At 38.6% G+C, this 24,877-nt stretch overlaps 1 protein-coding gene across 1 annotated transcript in view; it reads left to right on the forward strand.

The window, feature by feature from the left end:
- The first annotated feature begins 19,468 nt into the window (after nt 1-19,468).
- The window catches only part of FRY (FRY microtubule binding protein), a 140,549-nt gene continuing 135,140 nt past the window's right edge, over nt 19,469-24,877 (forward strand). The window contains exon 1 of the mRNA XM_081327598.1: nt 19,469-19,644. Coding sequence (XP_081183724.1) covers nt 19,575-19,644 — 70 coding nt within the window. The 5' untranslated portion in view covers nt 19,469-19,574. The remainder of the gene's footprint in view (nt 19,645-24,877) is intronic.

The raw sequence follows: 24,877 nt of genomic DNA on the forward strand, positions 1-24,877 counted from the left end.
ATTTCATTTTTTTTCTTTTTACATTCTGCATGATCACTAGTCAAAGGTTTTTACACTGGCAGTATATGCCAGTGGTTGCTCATTACTTGTTTAGCATTATGCATGAAATAGGATCCTTGATTTCTTCTACTTGTAATAAATGAAGCAGCATTGCAAGTAGAAAAATAGGGACCACTACGGTGGGAAGGTAACAGCGCTCCGTGCGCCTTTGGCGTCTAGTCATGCTGGCCACATGACCACGGAGATGTCCTCGGACAAGCGCTGGCTCTTCGGCTTTGAAACGGAGATGAGCACCGGCCCCTAGAGTCGGAAACGACTAGCACGCATGTGTGGGGGAACCTTTACCTTTACCTTTACTAAGCTAGAGTTAAAAGTCAAAGTTTGTTCTTGGCCCGTTAAGAGGAATAATTCAGGAATCCTACGTCACGCCCAATACTGAAACAAAATAGAATGATGCAAAGGAAGACAAGCTGCAAGAAGAACCAGTGAGAAAGGATCAAATCAAGTGCATTAGTGCTCTTTCAACAGCATGATGACCACTGAAACTCCCTGGCAATAAGAGTTTCTAACATCAAAGAAAATGCAAAGGCATATTAACTGGTTTCACAAATTGTACCAAGCCAGAAGTTTGCTTAAACATCATTTATAGAATAAATAACAGTTAATTGGATTCACATACTATATCAAGTGGTAAACCGTGATTTACACAGTACATTAAGCTCAAACCAAACAATAATACAGTTTTGAACTTTGTATAAATTTACTTTTTATTTCCCACTAATCAAGATTGGTCCCAGTTGCTGAAATGGAGCCCTTCTTTTCCTTGTCCCATGGAAGAATATTTTAGCATTCCAAAATATAGTTACTTTTTCTTCAGTGCATTGGAAAGATTCCTTCCTCCATACAGGGAACCTGTTGTAGTATGTATATGTATTTCCTACAGTGTTTTAAAGGCTTGGCCCCCAGCAGTTGGAGAAGTACCATGGTATAAGAAAGGGTGGAGTGGGGTGCCTTTGTTACATCAATAATTAGCACTGGTTAGATTTGAACAAGTGCTGTGGTTCTTTTAAACTACAGAATAAATTCCTTTGAATGGATTCATTTGAGAAGCTGAATGGCAGAATTATTGTTTTCAAAGTTAGTTTTGATTTCCTTCAAGAATATTGTGGGAATAATATTAAATCAAAATACCAAAATATTTCATTTATCATAGCATCTCCTATAAAACTTAATTTTTCAACAAATTCTGTTGAAAATGTTTAAGTAAAAATAAAAAGAGAAACAAAAGTGATATGGTAGTGGGTGTTTTTTCTAGGCCTATTCTCCACTCAGAAGATACAAATGTAGTTTTCTAAATCTGATTATCAGTCTTTCAAATAGCTGTGTGATAGTAATAATGGGAGAGTTCAGTGATCTGCCATTTGTTAGGCATCTAACTCTGTTATGTGTCAAAATTACATTCCTCTTTTGCTGACAATTTCATTTGTCAAAAGGTGAAGGAATGAACTATGAGCTATCCTAGACCTAATTATCATTGCTACAGAAGATTGAAGAAATGTATGGGGAAAAGCAATTATATCCATAAATTTGTGATATTTGGAGGAAGAGAAATTGGGAAGAGTCAGGCCTGCATATACAACTTGAAAAACCAGATTGTGATGAACACTGAGGGCAGGTAGGTCAATTCTAGAGGCTTCAAATCCTTAAGAAGAGGAATATCTAGGAATCCTATAAAATTAGACCCAGAACTTGCAATAGCAAACTATTCCCACAAAGAAAAATGAGAGAAATAGAAAGAGGCCAGTGAGGGTCTCTAACAACTCTTTGATTTGCTGGAAATTGAAAGAGGAATACATAATCCAACATGTACAGCTTTAAAGTCTATAGAAATGTTGTCAGAGAAGCTAAAGCTTAGAATTAATTAAAGCTTGCTAGAGACACCAAAAACAACAACAAAAAATTGCTGTTTGGAATGGTAGAAATAAAAAGAAAGCCAAAGAGGGTGCAGGTCCATTATGAAGAGAAAGTGGTGAAGTGTTAATGTGGGATTAGATCTTATTTTGTGTCTGTTTTCTCTCAGGTGGAAAACAGAACTCAACTTGGGATTCATAAAGAGAAAGTAAGAGAGAATTTAGTTAATTTAAATGTATCCAGGTACCTTAAGGTCAGATGTATTGTATCATAGGTATAGAAGGACTAGCAGGGATGATCCAAGAAACCTGTTGGCATTCTTCAAGAATTTCTGGAGGACTGGTAAGGATGCAGGAAATTGGAGCAGAGAGAATGTTATGCCTATATTGAAAGAAAACTGCATACCTGTCAATTTGATGTTTATATAAGCAAAGTCTTTGTAGAGAATATCAAGCAATATGCTTGTGGTGAGATAGAATAGGAAAATTAAGAGGAGCCAGTGTAGATTTTTCACAAATTTGTATCAGACTCTGCCTTGCTTAATTTAAGAGACTAGGGTGAGGTTATAGGTAGAGTATTTGTGCACCTTGCAAACTTTTGAGAGAGTGTTTCATTATAGTCTCCATAAAATAATAAAAAATGGGCTGAATGATACTAATGTTAGATGAATCTACAGTTGGCTAAAAAACTGCCCCCCAAAATTGGCTCAACTATAACTTGGGACATGATATCAGGAGTGCCACAGGAGTTGTTCAGCAGGTCTATCAATTGCTTGGATTACATGTACAAACTCTATCCTGGCCTTACTTGACCTCTCTGTGGCTTTTGATACCATTAACCACGGTATTCTTCTGGATTGACTCAGATATTTTAGGTGGGCAGCATGGTGTTGTGGTGGTTCATCTTCTTTCTCCAGAGTCAATTCTACTAGGTTGGAGAGGAGAGATTTGATTTATTTGATTTCTATAGCTGCCCAGCTCCCCAGGTGACTCTGAGCAGTGTACGTTATAAAATGTAAAAACAAAAAACAATTAAAATAGTATAAAATAGATATATATGATTGCCAAGTAGAAATACCTTTCCCTTGGACCGTCTGATGTGGGGTGCTGCTGTAGGCAGTGCTCTCCTTCTATTTAACATCTACATGAAACCCCTGGGTGAACTCCTTCATCACCATAGAGTAAAGTAAATTAAACAATGCTCTGTACACCCTATCCTGATGTCTGGAGGCTGTGAAGATCTGGATGGGGAACAACAGGCTTCAACTGAATCCTGGCAAGACTGAGAGGTTTGGGGTTTGAAGACCCTCTATTTAGGACTATGTCATCTCAGGTGCTGAATGGGATTGCAGTATCCCAAACAAACCCTGTGTACAATCTGGGTGTCCTCCAGCACTCACAACTCTTGCCCGAGGAGCAGGTTGAGTTATCACTAGGAGGGCCTTTGTACAACTTATTATTGTGCAACAGTTGCATGTATTAAGGGGCCCTACAATGTATTCTACATAGGCTGCTCCTGAAGAGTATCCAGAAACTTCAGTTGTATCTGGAAAATGCAGTTGTACAAGCTGTTATGTGTTTCTGGTAGAGTGCACATTACACTTTATGAACTGCATTGTTGCCAGTTTGTTTCCAGGTATAATTTAAAGTGCTGATGTTGACCTTTAAAGTCCTATATAGCTTTGGATTAGGTTATTTGTGGGATCATCCTTCTCAATTTCATCTGCCCGTCCCACCAGATTTAGTAGAATTAGCATGTTATGTGTTCTGTTGTCTTGGGTACTACATTTGGCCAGCCCTAGACAGTAGGCCTTTTCTGCTGTGGTGGCGATATTATGGAATCCTCCCCCCACCCCCATACACACACACACACAGATGAGATCAGCCTCATCACTCCTGAACTTTTGAAGGTCTTCAAGATCTGGTTATGCCAGCAGCTTTGGAACTTGAGGGGATGGGTAAATCCGTGAGGTGACTTTATTATTATCAACATTGCCCTGTCTATTATTTTCTTCTTTAATTCTACTTTTATAATTTTTAATGTTTTTAATAACTACTATATAATAGCTTTAGGTAATGATTGTTTTATATTTATTGTTTTATTAGATTGTTGTATGCCACCCAGAGTCAGCTTTCCAGGTGAACATATAAATTTGATTAATAAATAAATAAATAAGTATGTCTAACACTGTAGACAAAAAAAATTCAAAAAGATGTAGACTTGTCTGAACAGTGGTCTGGAATGATGATAGAAATAAAATTCTGCAGGTGGGTAGGGAAATTTAAGACATGAGCATAGGATAATAGGATGACCTGGTTTTGCATTAGTACATGTGAACACAATTTGGGTGTCCTTTCTAATCACATGAGCTAACTGTGGCACCATTACTAAAAAACCCCAAACACTATTTTTAAATGTATTAACAAGCATAGATTCAAGGAGAAAGGTCAAATAAGAATTCCAAACATAGCAGTAGCAATAGCACTTAGACTTACATACTGCTTCATAGTGCTTTACAGCATTCTCTAAGTGGTTTACATTGTCAGCATATTGCCCCCAACAATCTGGGTCCTCATTTTACCCAGCTCAGAAGGATGGAAAGCTGAGTCAACTTTGAGCCGGTCAGGATCAAATTCCTGGCAGTGAGCAGAGTTTGTTTGCAATGCTGCATTATAACCACTGCGACACCACAGCTCTTGGTGAAAGGTCTGAAAACCACGCTCTGTGAGAAAAGGTTAAAGGATTTGAGTATGTTTAGCATGCAGAAAAGATGAATAAAGAGACACGTGATCACACCCAGAAGGTGTGGTGTAGTTTCTTTTTTATCGCCTGAGAGTGCAGGATCAGAACCAAATAATCCTTGAGTATACATAGAAAGTTTTTCCCTTCCTGAATCAGCATGTCCACTGCAGTTTACACTACAGTATGCTAACAGCTAATTTTATGAATCACTGTATTAGACATTGAATTCTGCATGGAACAGAGTCCCGATCTTCATAATTCATAGTTTACTAGGCTCTTCGACATTCATATTCCCTAGGATTGGAAAATGTCTTTACCATAGACATAGGAGACTGATTATGGTCAAATAACAGGTTGGCATTTATGGTCCTTCGCTGTGTCTTAGGGAAATTTACAACTAAAACATTCAAATACTGGCATTTTGGATTTTGACATTTCTATTTATTTGAACTGCACCTATTCCAAAATAAAGGTTTGAGGCAGGCAGCAATAAATACATCTAAACCAAAGAAAAATGTATCATAATATATAGCTGGACATATAATTAAAAAGGTAAAGGTTCCCCCGCACATGCGTGCTAGTCGTTTCCGACTCTAGGGGCCGGTGCTCATCTCCGTTTCAAAGCCGAAGAGCCAGCGCTTGTCCGAGGACATCTCCGTGGTCATGTGGCCGGCATGACTAGACGCCAAAGGCGCACGGAACGCTGTTACCTTCCCACCGGAGTGGTCCCTATTTTTCTACTTGCATTTTTACGTGCTTTCGAACTGCTAGGTTGGCAGAAGCTGGGACGAGTAACAGGCGCTCACTCTGTTATGCGGCACTCGGGATTCGACCCGCCAAACTGCCGACCTTCCGATCGACAAGCTCAGCGTCCTAACCCACTGAGCCACCGCGTCCCTTGGACATATAATTAGACATATAAAAAACCAACTATATTTTGCAAAAAGTTCAGGAGGTATATAAGTTGTCACTTTATTTAGTTTGCAGAGGATTCACATTTAAACCCAAAGCTCCGGGGTATTTAGATTTGAGCTTTGAGAGGAAGATTTGAATGATATTATATCAATTTATCTCTTTAATTGTAAAAAGAGACTTGCTTTTAGAGAGATTAAGTCGGAGGCAAGAAGTGGGGAAAAAGAAATAGAAAAATAGAAAAAATTGTCCAGGTGTAAACATGTTTACAAAGCTGTGCAGCAGTTATTCAAGTTTTAGCTGTGCAAACAAAGCTTGTTGAAACTTTACCATCTGTACTTCAATTAACTGAAGAACTTGCCCCAGGGTATCTAGGGAGTTTGTTGACTATGCTGAAGGATGGATGAAAACAAGGATAGGAACTGATTTAATGCAAGATTTCTTATACACAGGTTTTGTGTAACTTTTGAAGAATTGCAGCTTATTAACAGGGTTGTTTTTATAATAGTGCACAGAAATAAAGTAACTCTTGCCATCTGCAGCACATGCATGAATTTTTAAAATAAGTTAGGTTTGAAGGCTGCAGCTCAGCATCCCTACTTTATCAATAGCTTCAGTAGGCAATCTAGTTAAAAGTATGATAGTCTTTACAGAAATGCAGAATGCAAAGTAGTCTTTAAGTCAGAAGGAAGAGCTTAATTTTATTTAACATAAATGTACTGAAATTGATAAAATGATACAATAACAAGTTGCACTTATGGTTTCATTAGATATCTGCATTTAACTTAATAAATTGCAATGTTGTATTTTTCTATACATGTATTAAGTGATTATAGAAAAGTGCTCCTATTCCAGGTTTGCATACTTGAAATCTGTTATAAATCCTGAATATCCTTCAATGTATAGGTGTCAAACAATTAACATTCTCAAAGTAAATAATATACTGCCATCTTTCCTAATTTGACATATTCCAACCTGTAGGACTATTAATCCAATCATTAAATAAATGAGTGGTATTATGGAACTTGTGGTCCAAATAATCTTGAAAGCAGTAGATTGAAAAGAGCTACACTGTTATACATCTTAAATAAAATAATATTTTGCTCACATCTGATCTTTAAACAAATAACAGCACATACTAAATTGCAGAGCTCCTGTATTTACTGAGACATGTCTCTGGGTTTGGTCTGTCACTAAGCAGAGAAGCATGAACAGTGAAGCATGAATTGCAGCAGCCTTTCAAAAGCAGTTTTTTACTCTGCGTAATAGGAGGTGATGAGCTTAGTCAGGTAACCTTGTCAGTAATCTACATGTCTCTCTTTGCATTAATGATTTTGTTATGCTTCCTCCCCTGAGGTACTTGACTTTTAAAAGGAGGGACTTGGTGGTAATTCAACACTCAGTTCTGCCCACGCCTATTCACACTTGCTAAACTTACCAAACAAGTGCTGGGCTAAGCCTTAAAAATGGTTGGTGACTGCTTTTCTTCAGTAAAAGAGATTTGATTGATCTGCAACTCTGCTTCCATAGCTTTTACACTGTTTTGTTTCCAGAAATTGAGGAGTCGTTTTAATATATGTGCTGCAATGGCAATTGGTGACAGTAATCTTCATTTCAGAACTAAGTGTCAATTAATTTCATACCAAGCTGATTATAAACTAAGACGGAGTAGTCTACCATTGGAACTCCTCAGAAATGACATTAAAGGAAAGTATCAAAGAAATATTAGGAATTTAGAACCCATCCATCCGAGACGCCCTAAGAAAAGACCTTCACTCTTTCCAGGTAGGACATATCAGGAAGTTGCTGTTGCACATTCTTAATATTTTCTTTATATTTGAAAAATACAGAGACTTCTTAACATCTATTACACATAACTGATACATATTTTAAAATATCAAATCATGGTAGCATACAGTAATAATATTAAACTGAATCACCTCATTGCTTTGAAAACATGTCTATTGAAAAATATAATTTGGCTTCCTATATTGTAGCATTTTTTATAAAGAGGGTTTAGGATGTTACAATACTTTTAAGAAAGCATGAACAACCAGATTCTATTTTGAATTATTTATATGAAGTTTTGACAGTTCTTACTGTATAAAGTTCTAGTTCTTATCAATAAAAAGCACCATTCTTCTGAAAGACATGTTTTAAATCCTTATTTTGCACTGAACTAGGAAATGTTTGCAGTAATGGGTATATGTAATCTTCAGGTGGATTTGTTTTTCTTAATCAGATTTTCAATTAAATAAGGAACAATGAATTATGGCTTTAATTAATAATAAAGGGGTTAAGACAAAATGTTGATTACTTGTAAATTCATTGTCCAGATAGAAGTTCTAAAGCATATTAAGAAGCTATATTTTCACATGTGCACAACATTTTTTTTCAAATATTAAATAAAATATATAGATAAGAAAGTCGAATTGATTTTAGTTCAGAATCCTATTTAAGAACTCATGTAGGCTTGATATCAAAGATTTGGGATTCTTATTTTAAAAACGACAAATCCCCTAAAGTTTAAAATGAAAGCAGATATGATTTAAGGACACATTATAAATGCAAAAACATTTTAAAAGGCCTGGGAGGGAAAAAAATAACATATCTAAGTGACTTTGCATTTTTGGTTTAAATTGCTAGCCATGAGCAGACATCTACAAAGTTTTTACTAAATATAGGTATGACATACAGTTCTTGTACTGTTTGAAGTCAGGTGATTTGGGTGTGCTCTGCTATATAAAACTTGCTGAATCCTGAATCAGATATTTTTCATAACACCTGCTTCACTAACACATGCAGATTTAAAATCACATATGGACCTTCTGAACCAGTCCCAGTCTGCATAACTACAGGTAGTTCTCGACTTACGACCACAATTGAGCTCAAAAGTTCTGTTGCTAAGCGAGACATTTGTTAAATGAGTTTTGGCCTATTTTACAACCTTTCTTGCCACATTTATTAAGTGAATCACTGCAGTTTTTGAGCTAGTAACATGGTTGTTAAGTGAATCTGGCTTACCCATTGACTTTGCTGTCAGAAGATTGCAAAAGGAGATCATATGACCCCAGCACACTGCAACCATCAGTTTCCAAGCATCCAAATTTTGATCATGGGTCTAAAGAATGTTGCAATGGTCGTAAGTGTGAAAAATGGTCATAGGTCACTTTTTTCAATGCCATTGGAACTTTGAATGGTCATTAGATGAACTGTTATAAGTCAAGGTGTCGGGCCTCGGGAGCCCGACACTCGAGGGGGGGCCCCTCCACCCCCCCGGCACCCCCTGCCTTCCAGCTGCCGCACTCACCGGGCTCCTCGGCGACTCGAAAGGCTCCGGGGACCGCGCCGCCGCTTCAGCTGCTCCCAGACGCGCCGCGGCTGCCGTCTTCGCCCGGCGGCGCATCTGCGCGGGGCTCCCTGGCTCGCGAGGCTCCGGGGGCTGCGCCGCCGCTTCGGCTGCTTCCGGATGCGTCGCGGCTGCCGTCTTCGCCCGGCGGCGCGTCTGCGTGGGGCTCCCTGGCTCGCGAGGCTCCGGGGGCTGCGCCGCCGCTTCAGCTGCTCCCAGACGCGCCGCGGCTGCCGTCTTTGCCCGGCGGCGCGTCTGCACAGGGCTCCCCGGCCTACGGCGTGTCCGGTAGAGGCCCGGACCAACCCAGCGTCTCGGCGGCCTGGGAGGCTTCGGGAGCATCGGCCGCGCAGCAGAATGCTTCGGAGACTCCGCCGCTGCGGCTGTCTCCTCCGGCCGACGCCATGCCTGCACGGGACTGTGTTGTTCGGGAGCTGGCGAGGCCGTTAGGGGACGGGTTCCTCCCCGCCGCGGTGCCCGGGTGGCTGGAGGCCTCGAGCGTGGACGACGACAGGGGGGTTCGGAGTTGGGCGCGGCAGGGAGGAGGTGAGGGGGAGGAGCACGGTGGTGGCAGAGCACGGGAGGGGGTTTACCTGACTGGGCGTCGGCCGAAAGGCCTTGTAGGGGAGGGGTGGGGAAGATATGGGGACTGGGAGGGCGTGGGCGTGTTTGGGTGGAGCATGGGTGGGGTTTTCGGGTGTGTATATAGTAGCGTTGGAGGCAGGTAGCGGCCAACGCTGGCTTTGTTTCTTGTGGCTGTTGCCTTGGAAAATAAAGTGCTTCCAGACCGCAGCGGAAGTCTCTCGTTCCTGTGTTCGGCACTCTGCCCTGCTTGCTGCAGGACGAGTTTTGACACAAGGACTATCTTAAAGATGAGAAGTTTTTTATCCCATCTATATCTTGAAAAAATGGAACGTGTGTTTGTATGTATGTATGTATGTATGTATATGGAAATGTACATGCAGTTAGTCCTCAACTTATGACCATTCATTTAGTGACTATTCAAAGTTATGATGGCACTGAAAAAAGTGACTTATGACTGGTCCTCACACTTACAACCATCACAGCATCCCCATAGTCAAGTCAACATGTTTTGGGTGCTTGGCAACCAGCTCACATTTACAGTGGTTGCAGCAGGATCACATGATCGCCATCGCCAGCTGGCTTCTGACAAGTAAAGTCAGTGGGGGAGCTGGCAAGGAACATTGCATGTCACAGTCCCATGATGATTCACTTAACAACCATAGCTAAAAAGGTCATAAAATCAGGTACAGTCCTTTGAAGCCTTGCCTAATGACAATATTTTCAGTCTTAATTATGGCAAGTCGACCACTACTTGAGTATATACATATATAGACTGAGCATAAAAGTAATGCATACAAGACAATGGGGATTAGTCAAATAAGCCATTTGATGGGCTCCATCCCACTATGAGTTCCCCAGGCCCTGTGGCAAAACCAACTGTTCAGAGCCTTACAAGAGAGTGTCAAAGTGGGGTGGCTGTCTAACCTCTAAGGGGATGATATTCCAAAGTGAGGGAGCCACCACAGAGAAGATCTTTCTTCTGAGTCCCGCCAGATGTACCTCATTAGGGAATGGGACCTGTAACATTCCTTGCTTTCCCATTCTAGTGGATTGGGTGGATGTGACCAGCAAGAGATGGTCCCTCAGATAACCTGGTCCCAAGCCATGGTGGTCTTTAAAGGTGACAATCAGCACCTTGAATTGCACTAGGGAACAAATTGTTTGGAGCTTCCAAATGCCTTTCAAGGGCAGCCCCATGCAGAGCACATTGCAGTAGTCATGACAGGAGGTGACTAGGGCATGAGTGACTGTGAGTAGGCATTGTTGGTCCAGGAATAGCCATAACTTGTGCACAACCCACAGTTGCACAAAGGCCCTCTTGGCCACGAATGCCACCTGCTTCTCAAGCAGGAGTTGCGAGTCCAAGAGAACCCCAGATTACACACTGAGTTTGTTTGGGGCAGTGCCACTCTATCCAAGATCAGATGTTTCTACCTATCTTTCCTATCCTTTCTCCCCACCACCTGCCAGTAAACCTATGGATGAGATTTATTCTCTCGCCTTTTCCTGACCACCAGGATTTCATTTATATATTTTATTGATCAAAGTGAAGCAAGGATTGGCAACTGTTTGGGCAACAGAGATTATTCCTTATTTAGTATTCAAGGGCTACAGAGGATGCATCTGCTAATACACAGGCACACCCTGGACAGAAACGTATTTGTAACTTTTGGAGGGTGGTAGGATTTGAAAAGTATGCATATTTAAGAATAGAGTATTTATTGTACTCAATGACAATGATGTAATAAAACTTGCTATAATAAACAGATTACATATGTGCAGGAAAGTAGTAATCATAAAGCTAAAACTTATGATTTCATCTTGCATTTTACATATAACACCAACATTAGGCTACACTCCAAGTAACAGAATCACATGTACTGTATCTTAACATAAAAATTGTAAATACTAGTGATTAGGCTGCCTGGAGAATTTCTTTAAGTGTAAGGTGGTCAAGACTAAATGTGTATCAGGTTAAAGTAGACAATATAAATAAACATAACTGATAGTTTCAATAGCCCCTCAACCACACAGGCAAAGCCTTAACTCAGATGAAATGCTCTTTAATTTCCCTTCTAAAGCAGGTATATTGGCATTAAATGAGGCAGGCATTAAATCATGCCAGAGAGACTGTTTTCCTATATTTGGATATTATAATTTGGTTTAAATATATAGCAGGTTTGACAAGAATAAAGGAACTAATGAGGAATATAATATTGGGAAGAGATACTTGGTCCAGTTGTACAGCATATCAATATCTTTAATCCATTGCTTCAAAGCTACTATTCCACATTCATGCCCAAGCATTCAAAAATGAGCTTAATAGAATCCAAGAATCTCCAGTTACTTTATTCCTGCAGACCAAGATGAAATGTAATTAACGATAATAATTGGAGGAGTCAAACTTAGTGAAGGACTCAGAGGTGTCTTACTGATTGATACCAGGCTTGCTGTGAAGAGACACAGCAGGGAACTTGAAGTAAGTCCTAAAAAATTTAGTTTGGCATTGGTTCCCATTCTGGCTATACAGTTGCCCACAATTATTTATATAAACAGAGGGAGGCAGCTTCAAAAGGGTTTTTAGATAAGCTTCAGATCAGACTATAATTCATTGGCATGTGTATGTGAGTAAATTGAGGAAATATATGTAAATCTTAGTAAATTAAAGCAAGACAGGCTTAGCCTAATGCTCAATGGATTTAGCAGGATGGATTTGGTTCTTAAAAGATGCTGAACAATATATATTGAGCCCTCCCAGTGATTTGTCCAACTGTCCAATTTATGCAAGGCACTTCCTCCTGGGTCTCTTGGAATAAAACATTTTTCAAACACATAATATAATTTATGAATCCAAGGTCTTCAGATCTTATGTGCCATCCTGTGATGTTCCATGACTAAAATGTCATAGAATTCTAAACCTAATTCTCACATAGGGTTAATTGAAAACTTTTAATGGCAAATAGGAGGAAAACACTACTCACTAGTATGATTCTTTTTATATGTTTCAGTTGCAATCTGGGAATATTCTGAGGCCACAAAATAGATGCTTGGGGCAGGGGGTCAACAATATTAAAAGTGGGTGTGACCTGGCATTGACGTTCTGCTGTTTTATATATGTGCAGTGGTACAAAACATGTTAATAAGGGATAAAACTTTGTGCCCACCATTTTAATGTTGGCTTTTCCTGTGGATCTTCCTAGGCTTTTCTTTCATAAATTTGCAAGGTAGTAAATTGAAATGCAAACTGTAAACAAATGGCTGTCTTGGCCTAATTAAAAAAATAAAAATGCTTTTAAATACAGAGAGTTTCAAATACTAACTAGGTTATAAGATCAGGGATGCTTCTTGTGGCTCTTCATAGTTTTTAAATGGGAGAATGCTAGGATGTTATGGATTTCCTCCTTGCCTTTCAGTTGAGAATAGATTTTTTTTATTCCTCTACAATTATTTTTTAGAATAAACCTTTCATTCTCAATGAGTTTTTGCGACACATTAGATGTTGACAGGAAAAGTTGGATATAAACTGATAATTCACTACCATTATGCACACTTACTATAGAAGTCATGAAACAATCCAGTCAATTAGCAGTCACATCAGTTAATTGTACTGACTACCTGTACACTCTCCCAATTGCTGCCATCCAAATCAATACAGGCTGATAGTATCTTACATTATTTTCCCATAGCTAACACTGCATAATCCCATCAGAATTATCTGGATATTTCTAGTATGTTCACAAACATCCATCACCCCTGCCAACTCCTGTTTCTCATCTCAAAAGACAAGCAGCACTCATAACTAGCTATCGTTGGAACTATACTGTTATTCTGAACCACAGAAGTCACAATGACTAAGCTAGCAGGGACTTGATCTTAAAAGATCTCCAAAGTCCCTTTCTACTCTGTTATTCTGTGTTCTGTATTCTGTAGGAGCGGGTTCTGGGGATTGCTTTCCAAACATTGTGCCCTAATTGGTTGGGATGAGACATAACTTTATTTAACTACATTTAATTGTATTTCTATGTGTTTCATCATTATCATCATCATCATCAAGTTGGAAGAACCTTAGAGGTCATCTAGTCCAACCCCCTGCTCAGGCAGGAAACCCTATACCATTTCAGACAAATGGCTGTCCAGTCTCTTCTGAAAAACCTCCATTCAGAACTTCTGGAGGCAAGTCTTATTACTGATTAATTGTTCTGTCAGGAAATTTCTCCTTAGTTCTAGGTTGCTTCTCTCTTTGTTTAGTTTCCATCCATTGCTTCTTGTCCTGCCTTCAGGTACTTTGGAGAATAGCTTGACTCCCTCTTCTTTGTGGCAACCCCTTAGATACTGGAACAATGCTATCATGTCACCCCTTGTCCTCTTCATTACACTAGACATACCCAATTCCAGCAACCGTTCCTTATATGTTTTAGCCTCCAGTCCCTGAATCATCTTGTCTTTTCTTCTATATATTTGGAACTAGAGGTGCTTGCATTTTCTTTACGGGTTTTTCAGGCTTTATCCAGAGTGTTCGGGAAATGCATGGAGATTTAGCTCTTCAGGTTGTGCACTCAAACTAAATTTATGTGACTAGGAAAATCATGAATACATTCTATATGCTACTATATTGCTTCAGAAAACATAGGAGCTACTATGCTTGAACATTCCTTCTGATTTGGCATGTTAGAAGTTTAAAACTTCATGCAGAACCTAAGCTAAGTTCTTCTTTTGAAAGCTATCTGTATGTGAACTGGGAATTTTTGACATGCAGAACTATTTTGATTGATCCTTATGTTTTCCATATACTATAGAACAAAAAAATCCTGAAAAATTTTGTTCTTTTACGCTGATATGAAAATGGATTATTCTGTTGTGTAATCTTTTTACAATTATATTAATTTACCATTTGTTTGCTTCTTCCCATGAAAGGAGAAAAATTGAGTATAGGTAAATAACTATTTTGAATCTTATAGCCTGAGGGTATTAGAAGCTGCTGATGGTGATGCAACTGAGGTCCAGGCTCAAAACCACTCTCAGCCACAGAATGTACTTAATAAATTGGAGTTAATCACAATCTGTCAACCCTAACCCATAAGATTCCAACTGAGAAAATTGGACTAGTTATCTGTAGCAATGGAATATAGATTCTGAACACCACTATTTGGAAAAAAAACAGTGGAAAATGGAGCAAGTTCAAAGGAGACCTACCAAGATGGTGAATGTCTGAAAATTAATCCTTATGTAGAAAGATTAAAAGTCCCAAGTATGTTTAGCCTACTATAATGTTTGAAATTCTTGTATTTGAACATGTGAAATACTTGTGCACATAAGGCACAAGTATAGGAGAGGGCAGTTTTGCTTGCCAATAGTACACGTGAAAAAGATCTGGGTGTCAACGAGAAGTTAAACGTGAACCAGCAGTGCGATGATGATACTAAAAAGACAAAGACTATCTTAAAGTGCATCAACAAGAACAAGACTTCAGATTATAGGAAGTAATTTTCCACTGTACTGTGCTCTGGCCAGACCCACATTGATAAAAATGTTGGACAGCACAGGGCCCAGGATAGCACCCTGTGGGGCCTGATAATCTCCTTCCAAGCTAAACTGGAATCATTACTGAACACTTTAATGGTGCATTAATTTAACTAACTGTGTCTACATCTAACAGTATAATCCAGCCATACTTTATCATATTCTGCTGGAAACTTTGTTGAGGTTCATCTACACCATGGGTGTCAAACTCGATCGCGTCACATGATGTATCATGATGTATCACAATGTTTTTTCCCTTTGTGAAGCTGGGGTGGGTGTGGCCTGCGTGTGATGCATTGGGCCTGCGGGCTGCCAGTTTGACACCCCTGATCTACACCCTGTCCAATGCATTCTCCTGAACTAGTAAGCTGTTAAGTCTGTCAAAAAGCAGTGTTAGTATAGCATGGTTTATCTCTGATTAATCCATGCTAAATCCCGTTATTTGTACCATACTTATCCTAATTTTCACAAACATGTTGCTTGATACTTGCAATGACCTTTTGCAGTAAAGATGTCAAACATACAGGACTGTAGTTTATTGAGCCCTTCTACTTTTCCTTTTAAAAGATGGAGATACTATTTGTGTTCTTCCAATCTTCTGGGACTTTGCTATTTTCATGGGAGTTCTTAAAGATTACCAATATTCCATCTGATACTGGAGACTTGAATTCTTGACAAGTTCTCTGTTATCTTTTCTTGTCTGTCCAAGCTTCAGTTTCGTCTTTTCCTCAGTGGCATAACCATGATCAGTTAGAGCCCCATTGGAGTTCTAATAGCAGACAGACATGAAACAAGAATTAGGAAGTCTTCTCATTATCACCCATTACCTCTCTTTGCCTAAACTCTGGCATAGTTTTGTGCTGGTTAATAGACAAGAATAAAACATAGTAAACTAGTTGTGTACATATACTATAGTTTAATGACTCATACCTGTGCTGCTTTAACATTGGTTTCTGAAGCCACTTGGGGGCAGCAGAGGAACATGTTTCTTGCAGGAAAAAACAAATGTACTGGTAGTAAGTATCTGCATTTGAATCCTACATTTTATCCATCCTAAGATTTGATATGGCATTTCAATTTCTCAGTCATCAGCTTTGGTCTACTTGGGAAGGAGTTTGAGGTTTTTTTTCTTTTTCTGGTAGTTTTCTTTTTACAGGTAGAAAATATGTAAATAAGTATTCCTTTTTTCAGGTCATACAGGTAGTATTGCGGATTTGCATTTCAACTGGTAATTCCAGAGCAAGGCACTTAATGTATACCATATCATGCATGGTCAGTTTTGTGTGTTATGAAAGTGACTTGTTAGTAGTATACTGGCAGATGCCACGTGAACAATTCTGTTATAAATATTTTGAACAGAGTTCACTAGACAAAATGGTTCAGAAAAGAAATAGACATTAATAAGTAATTTAAACTTAGGAGCAAAGCTGGTTAAATAAATTAAATATTTAAGGATGTTCTTTAAAAATGAATGAAAAGATGCCCTGGTCCTATGTCAAATTGTAATAGAAAAGGACACTTTTTCATTCTAAATAGAATTGTGCATTTTATTCTCCTCAAATTGTAATGTTCATCAATACAGTAAATTTGCATTTTAATTTTACTAAAAGTATTAGAAATTTGTAAAATATATTTTATCTGCAGTTTAATTGCTATTTTATATGCTTAATATATTTGGACCTCTTCAATCTGAAAGCTTCTTGGTAGGTTGTAGCCATCAATTAAAATAATTTAAAATTAAAAAATGAGAAAGGAAGAACTTTAAAATTAATCTGATTACATACTGCTCTGAATTATACATAAATGTTGGCACCAAGGAAGCCATTCAGAGAGGAACATTTCATAATAGGTCCTTCCCTGTTCACTAATAAGTCTAACTTTAGAACGTAGGCGCACCAAGAGCAAACTTAAAATTTATAATTTAGGAACAGGTTGTTTTCCAGATATATGACTGCAGCCATTAAGGGCTATTGTCAAAATTAGAAATGTTTTCAGAAATGGACAGTGAACCAATGACATTATTTAAAATTTAGCAATAATTATATTTGTCCATTTCCATTCAGTAGTCAATGGCTGTGTTTTGACCACCTAAGAAATCAGCTGAGATTTCTTAGCATTCTTCAAGGCTAATTAAAAATGGATAACAAATGACTGCAAGTGGGCAGATCCTCTTTTGTCTAAGAGCCAGGGATGTTTGCAGGGCAGTTCTAAAAAGTCAAGATAGTGGCCACAATATAGTGATTGAAGTTCTGCCTTTGTAATGGGATGGGAGGCAGGAGGGTGAGCCACAAACTAGGTAATGGTGAGACAAGAGCAGCTGAGCTTCCAGAAGGAATGGGGGCATGCAAATATCTCAGAAGGACCCTCCTAGTTTCTTGGACTGTAAAGGTGAGGTGCAAGAGATGTACTTTCAGACTTGCAAGATTCTATTAATGTAACCTTACAATAAAGATAGAATTAGTACTTCAGGGCATGCTTCTTGTCTTGACTACTTCTGCTGACATCAGTCTTACAAGCGCTGCTTTTTGGAGTTATGTTCAGAGAGGGTTCTGGAAGTAATCGAAAAAGATATGAGGACTTTATAGTTAACTTCTATGAGGTATCACATACACTAGTGGTACATAAATAAAGGATAGTATTTATGGCTGTTGGATGTATACTACCTTTAAATCAATAACAAGAAGATATAATTGGTATAACTGATGGAATTGTAGAAATTTTCAGAGGGGTAACTGTTGTGCTTTTACTGTAACACTCACTTGTGGCATTTTAAATACTACCATATTTAGTATAATATACTGTACAGACTCGGTGGCTCAGTGGGTTAGGACGCTGAGCTTGTCGATCAGAAGGTTGGCAGTTTGGCGGGTCGAATCCCGAGTGCCGCGTAACAGAGTGAGCGCCTGTTACTCATCCCAGCTTCTGCCAACCTAGCAGTTCGAAAGCACGTACAAATGCAAGTAGAAAAATAGGGACCACTACAGTGGCAAGGTAACAGCGTTCCGTGCGCCTTTGGCGTCTAGTCATGCCGGCCACATGACCACGGCTTTGAAACGGAGATGAGCACCGGCCCCTAGAGTCGAAAATGACTAGCACGCATGTGCGGGGGAACCTTTACCTTTACTGTACAGAACTTTTTGGTTCTGTGTGCTAGAAACCTATCAAAAGTCTCTTCCTTCCCTTCTCTCTCTCTCTGTTTCTCTCTCTCTCACACACACATTCTGTGCATGAGTATGCATATATACACATGCATGTACAAAGACACAATGTATATTATGCATGCATAGAATCTTGTCTGTGGAAACCCAGTTGCTCATCATATGGAAAGTCCTCTATTTTTGCAAACAATTGTTGCTTAATTCCAGACATTGGAGCCCTGTACAAAGTGCCCATGTATGTATGAGATAACCCATAGTCCTCCAGTTCACAGTAGTGACAATTTTTGCAAAATGTACCTTAATTTTGAAGGGGGGGGTGTATCAGGGTATTAAGTCTCTTTGATTTCAGTACAATTTTCCTTTCTCCTGCTGAAGCAGATGGCCAGCTTGGTTCAGCAAAGGGACCTTGTACCTTGGCCATATCAATGGAATAAGGGGCAAACGCAGAGGGGCTTTAATATAGTAAGCCATTATTCCGCTGGCTGCTGTCTCTTTAAATCTGACCCCAAGACAAAAAATGGTATCAGCAGCCGCTCCGATTTGTCTGGTGCCGAGAGAGAAGAAGAAGAAGTCAAACAATTCAGGCAACGCGGAGAGGCGGCCGGCAAAACCTGGGGGAGGGAGGGAGGGAGGGAGGGGAGGAGAAAAGAGGCACCGTCACTGCACCCTCCGGATGGGTGCAGTTTGGGCTTTACCGCAGCATGATGCAGTTGTTGAGAATTAGGCGTTGTTGTTGTTCTTGGGAGGGAAGCAGCTGACAAGGCAGCAGCTGGCATAAAAACAAAACAGAACCACTCCGGCTGGGTGCCGATCTTCTGTCCTGCGCGCCGGGGCTGCAAGAGAGGAGGGCCCTTGAAGCTCTTCTCGGTGGCGAATCACCGGGCCGACCCGGCTTCCTGGGTTGCTTCGGGGCGTTTTGCAGGAAGAGGTGTTTTTTTTTTCCCCTTCCGACCGCTCCTCTCTAATACCCGGCAAGGAAGAAGAAGGAGTCGTCGGCGGCGTTCATGCAGCAGTAGCCACCGCCGCAGCCCGTAGCAGCAGCAGCAGCAGCAGCAGCAGCAGCGCTTAAGCGAGCTGGTGGATGGTGAGAAGCGGCGCTAGACTCTCCCGGGGCTCCGTGCGATGGAGAGGCGGCACGCTCGGTGAAGGATGAGCCGAGGACAAGCATCGCCAAGGCTGCTTCGTTCATTGTCGCTGGACGAGAGAGCAGCAGCAGCAGCAGCTGCCGCTACTGCAAGAGCAAGCGCCCCTCAGGAGCGGAAGGAGAGGCTCTGCGGAGACTTGATTTCCTCTCCTGACCCCTCCGTTTACATCACCACCTGGTGACAGTCCCATCTCGCCGGCAAAGTACCTGCCGCTCGAGCTGCTCTCGGAGAAGCTCCTTGTGTGCCGCAACCATGGCCAGCCAACAGGATTCCGGCTTCTTTGAAATCAGTATCAAATATTTACTGAAATCCTGGAGCAATAGTGAGTGAGCTTCCTCCCTCTCCTTTATTCCTTCTCCACCTCCTGCAGAATTGCTGGTAGCGTGGAGCCAGTGCATCCTTGCCCTGGGGCTGATAGCTTGGTGACCAAGTGATGTCTTTCTGTGGGGAGAAGGCTCCCGTGATGTACTTTGCTAGCAAATCATAACCACACTTGTAATTATAGCTATAATTATAATCCTCATCTTTAGGAAAAAGGTGGGATTTCAGTTCCTGCCTGGTTTTGCTGGGATTTTAAAAGACCTCTCAAGTTCACCTTTTGAATCTGGAGAAGAGCAGGGAGGCAAAATTCTAGTTTCCCATCCTTAAATGTTTTTGCTTGGTTTTGTTTTGTTTTGACTTTCATTTGTGGGGAGAATGGCTCCTCAACTGAATAACAGCACTTGACATATTTTGTGTTTCTCCTTCAGGGTTGGGCGGAAAAATGACAAATCATCTTAATATTTTTACATATCTACTGAATAATACAGGAAGGCAGGAAGGATGGATTCCTGGTATAATAAACTATTCAGTATTCACATTCTCCCCCCTTTTGTGGTTTTATTGCCTCTGTTATATTGGTGGTACAGGATCCTACCTTTTTTTCTGAACCAAGTGAGAGAGATTCACAGTGTAAACAAATGGAGCTGGAGCTATGCAATGTTGCAAAGGTCAATATTACTGATGGTAATCAAAGTGGCCTTTATTCTATTTTTTATATGTAGGAGACATTCTTTATAATAAGGCTTAGTGAATGTCAAGAACGTTCACTACTAATGTGAAGTTAATTAAAGCCACTAGTCTGTCTACTTTGATTCTTTTCATAAGTGAAATTTCATTTGAGAAATGTATAGTCCTCATGCCTGCTTTACGTCAGCAGACTTGAATGGCATCAGATTCTACCCATTTCTAAAATGTGCAATCTTTCTGGAAGGATACAGCTATTTTTTATGATATATAATTTGTATAATATGATATAAAAATATATTGAAAAAATTACATCTGTAGCATATAGCTTATTGAGCCCATATCTTTAATTAAACATCACTGGCATATGCTATTTTAAATTTATATATGAGGTAAGATGCTGATTATTCAAATACAGATCTAAAATACCGTGTAGAATGAAATGTATAAAGAATATCATTTGTGAATAATAATGAAAAGCTCTGGCTTAAGGTTTATCTGAAAGTTCTTAACCATAAAGTGAATAATATGGTAACAGTGGTGGCATTGTAATAATTTTAATCATCATTCTCATGCCTAGCATTAATGCTTTGTTACTGAGCTATTGTTAATTGATTTAAATATAGGATATGGCAGGACAGGAGAGAGAAATAAAACTGTTGGTAGATTTTTGTTATGAACAGATTCTGATTTTAAAATGTGTAATATGAAAATGATGGCAACATACCGGTAGTTTTTAACATACATAGTTTCTACTTTTAGATGAAAATTAGATGATTATCCTGGCATGTATTTTCCATTGGGTTGAATCATTTTCATTAGCAATATAATTATTAGTTATTCAGCTTAACTAAACTATATATTAAAGTAAAATAAAATAATATTTTATCAACACAATTCTCTACAATACTGCATAAAAGTTAAAATTATTATCAAACTTCTGCCATTCTATGAAACATTTTTCTCCCCTAAAGAATTTAAGAGATAAGTGGAGTTATAAATAAAGAATCAGAGTATCAATGAAATCAAGAATTTATTCAAATTTGTCTTCTGATTTATTTGCTTGAAATATAAGAAAACAAATTAAAAGCTGCTTTGTTATTTTTAAAATTGGGAGTGGGAGAAAGCTGCTGTAAGTAAGTTGAAGGATGTAGAACTTAGAATAGATTGTATATGGAAAGACTACATTCAGCTTTCAAACTCAAAACATGTTCCTGTGATCAGAATGGTTTTATATGTAAGCCTTTAGCTTCTGGCAGTATTTAATAGACCCCAGGGTACTCATAAAAACCAGAGTTAAACCCACAAATCTCCCTATCTTGGCTGTGGTATTTGATGTCACTTTGATGTCACTTCTTTAAAAAAAACTGTTGATGAACTTGCTCGTGCTTGAGTAGCAGTCTGTTTTTAAAATAATGCCTACCTGGGTTTGGTGCACAACCATTAATATGTTTGCAAACAGAGATGCACCAGGTTAAGGTACAGAGGTTGAAAGTCTTCATCTGCAGTTTTCTGGCTTACTTTCCTTATTTCTTGTGCTTCTTTTCATATATGCTATGGTCTGCTTTTGGTACACTACCAAGTAGCACATTAAATACTTATCATTAAAGACCGAATGAAAACCATTTTGGTGTAGTAGTTAAGACATCATTCTAGAAACCAGGACATTGTGAATTCTAGTGCCTCTTTAAGCACAAAGCCTAAAGGTGAAAATGGTCTAGTCATTTTCTCTTAGCCCTAGGAAGAAGGCAATGGCAAACCACTTCTGAAAAACCTTGCCAAGAAAATTGCAGGGATTTTTCCAAGCAGTCTCCAAGAATCAGACATGATCAAATGGAAGGGGGGGGAAGGCTGAACAGAGACAGGAGAGCATGGGAAGGGCAAAGTGAAAAAAAGACTTTGTGCATTTGGTCCTGAGTTATAGAACAATAATGTAAAAAAAATACAAACAAACTTTGGCATACAACTAGTATCTATCTACTGTCATGCTTAGTTTTGCTAATATCCAACTGATCACCTGGAACATAATAAATGCTTCTGTCTTCTTCAGGATGATTGTGAAAGAAACATTAGAAAGGTTTACATTTGTTTTTCATCAAGTGCAATCTAGTATTCTCTTCATATTCTAATGTGATATAAGTAGCGGTTAACTCAAGCTGGAATCAGAAGTTTCTCATTTCCTACTTATAGCTCTGTGAAGAAGAGGTGAGAAGGATCAGTGATACTTGCCAAGTTATAGTAAACGAGATTGGAACTAGCTCAGTCTTTTTCCTTATTATTTGTTTCTGTAATTTGAAATATAATAAGATTGCATGAAAAAGGAAAAAAAATGAAAGTTTTTCCAGGATGAAGAATTGCTAAGAAAACTGCGAAACTAATCCATTTAGAATAAGAGACAAAATCTCATTGGAACACAAGGTCAAAATTAAATTCAGGCTGAAAATAAAAATGAAAAACATGCACTGATTTTTCTTTTTTTTTACTTGAATAAAAAAAATGACCATGGATAAATCCTTTAAAGAAGGCTGGCATTTTCCAATATACATTTTTGACTCAGGTTTTCTCTTATCGTTTTGTTGTTGTTGTTGTTGTTGTTCTTAGTGGATTTTTCTGTAGCTGAGCAATATTGTACTCTGAAATAAAATACTTGGTATTTTACATTTCAGGAGGGGGTTTAAAATGTTTATTTTCACAACTTTTTAATGTTATTCTTTCAGCATACAGTATATAAGTTAAGATTTAATTTTAGATGTATTGCTTTTATTGCATCTTATAAGATGCCTAAAGGTATTAAGCGAGTGGGTGGCAAAGCTAAACATTTCCATGTAAATGAAAATGTACAGAGGAAATGGTTATTCCTAGAAATCTGTCACACTTGAGTTGTTTGTTGGTAAAAAAACACACAGTATTTAGGGCCCACTGAATCAGAAAGTTTTAATTAACTCAACCATCTTCAACTATTCCAAAATTTATATTAATGTGTTTGAATATCCCAGTGTTAAAACACTGAGTCATCTTTACTTAATGAATTCTTGAGGTCTTCTCTTCAAATAAGGTATTACTGAATACATAGATTAATAGTACATCAGAGTGATAGATTTGAATCACATTGTTAAAAGCTTGTTTTTAAAGCCATTGCTTAACAGTTTCAAATAATGTGACTTATTTATTTAAAACATTTAGATGACCACTCATCTTGGACCAAATTTTGGGCAGCTCAAAATTTCAAAACAAAAAAAATATCTAAGGTAAAATAAAAATATTAAAAGAAAAAGCACCTTGCATCATGGCTAAGTTTTCGCATGCAGCCCACAACAAGTTCCTCCCATGCCAAACTCAGTTTATTCCAGCCATTGGAGGAAAATACTATTAACTATGACAGATATTTCATACTTGGCATCATTATGCTGAAGATTCAGTCTGCTAAACATATTTTTTTTAGCATGATTGAATGAAACGTGACAATATGATGAATCAAGATTAGAGTAAATGTTTGGGCAGTGATGTTTTTCATGGGAAAACAAATCCAGACCTTTATGTGAAATGTAGACTTTTTGGCCTTTAATTGCAGCCCTTATTTGAAAGATCAGCTGATCAAATTTGGCCTCATTAGGTGGCTAAAAGGCAACATGTTGAAAGATGTAAAAATGGTTTAGGGCGACCTTGTTGCAGAAAGCGAGTTGTCAAGTGACCTGAATCCTGAGGTTACACAGAATTTGTGAAATAAGGAATAGCCAGGTAATACATTTTTTTCTGAAAAAAGCACACCTAAGATTAGATGAAATGGGCTTATAAATTTCCATTTATACTTCCTTCTTAAAGTATAATGCTATACTTATTTGTTCTATTAATTATTTTATAAAATAGAATTTTAAAAAATCTGTGGCATATTTACTTATAAACCTGATTTTCCTCTTCACACATACAAAATATGTAGCTTAGTGGCGCACTTGCATAATCAGGAACAATGTGATATCAATCAATCAGTGCAATTTGATTGGCTTCACGTATTTATTCCTATGTGTATTCATTCCTGTGAACTTGCTTAGCCTGATTTATTTGTGATATATTAGTTTGTTATGCAAAAGATTTTGCTGGCGTAGGACACAGGAACAACTGAATACATAGAACAGAGTTATACTTAACAATGGCAATAAAAAACACATCTCAACCTACAATATCATATAACCTATTGTGCTTTGCCATGAACGTAGCAAAAGTAATTAATCATTGAGGAAAATATAGTTTTTGTAAATACTGTACTATTATCAAAAAATAATAAGAAAAGTCAGTACTTAATTTAATCACCCACACATATTACACCATAACTCGTTTGGACATTTGGCCCGAAGATTATTAACAGAAGGTACACAAGTTCATTAGTTCTCCACAATATGCTTGGTCATAGTAGAGTTAGTTCACATTGCACATGCATCATATAGTAATGTGGGCCTTACTCGAATACAAGACAGCGTATCTAATGAGACCCAGAAGGAAGGTCTTTTCTACCGTGATGCCCTTTACTTTGGAATATCATTCCCCCACTAAAG

Source organism: Vipera berus (genome assembly GCF_964194415.1).
Source record: "Vipera berus genome assembly, chromosome: 4".
Taxonomy (NCBI): Eukaryota; Metazoa; Chordata; class Lepidosauria; order Squamata; family Viperidae; genus Vipera; species Vipera berus.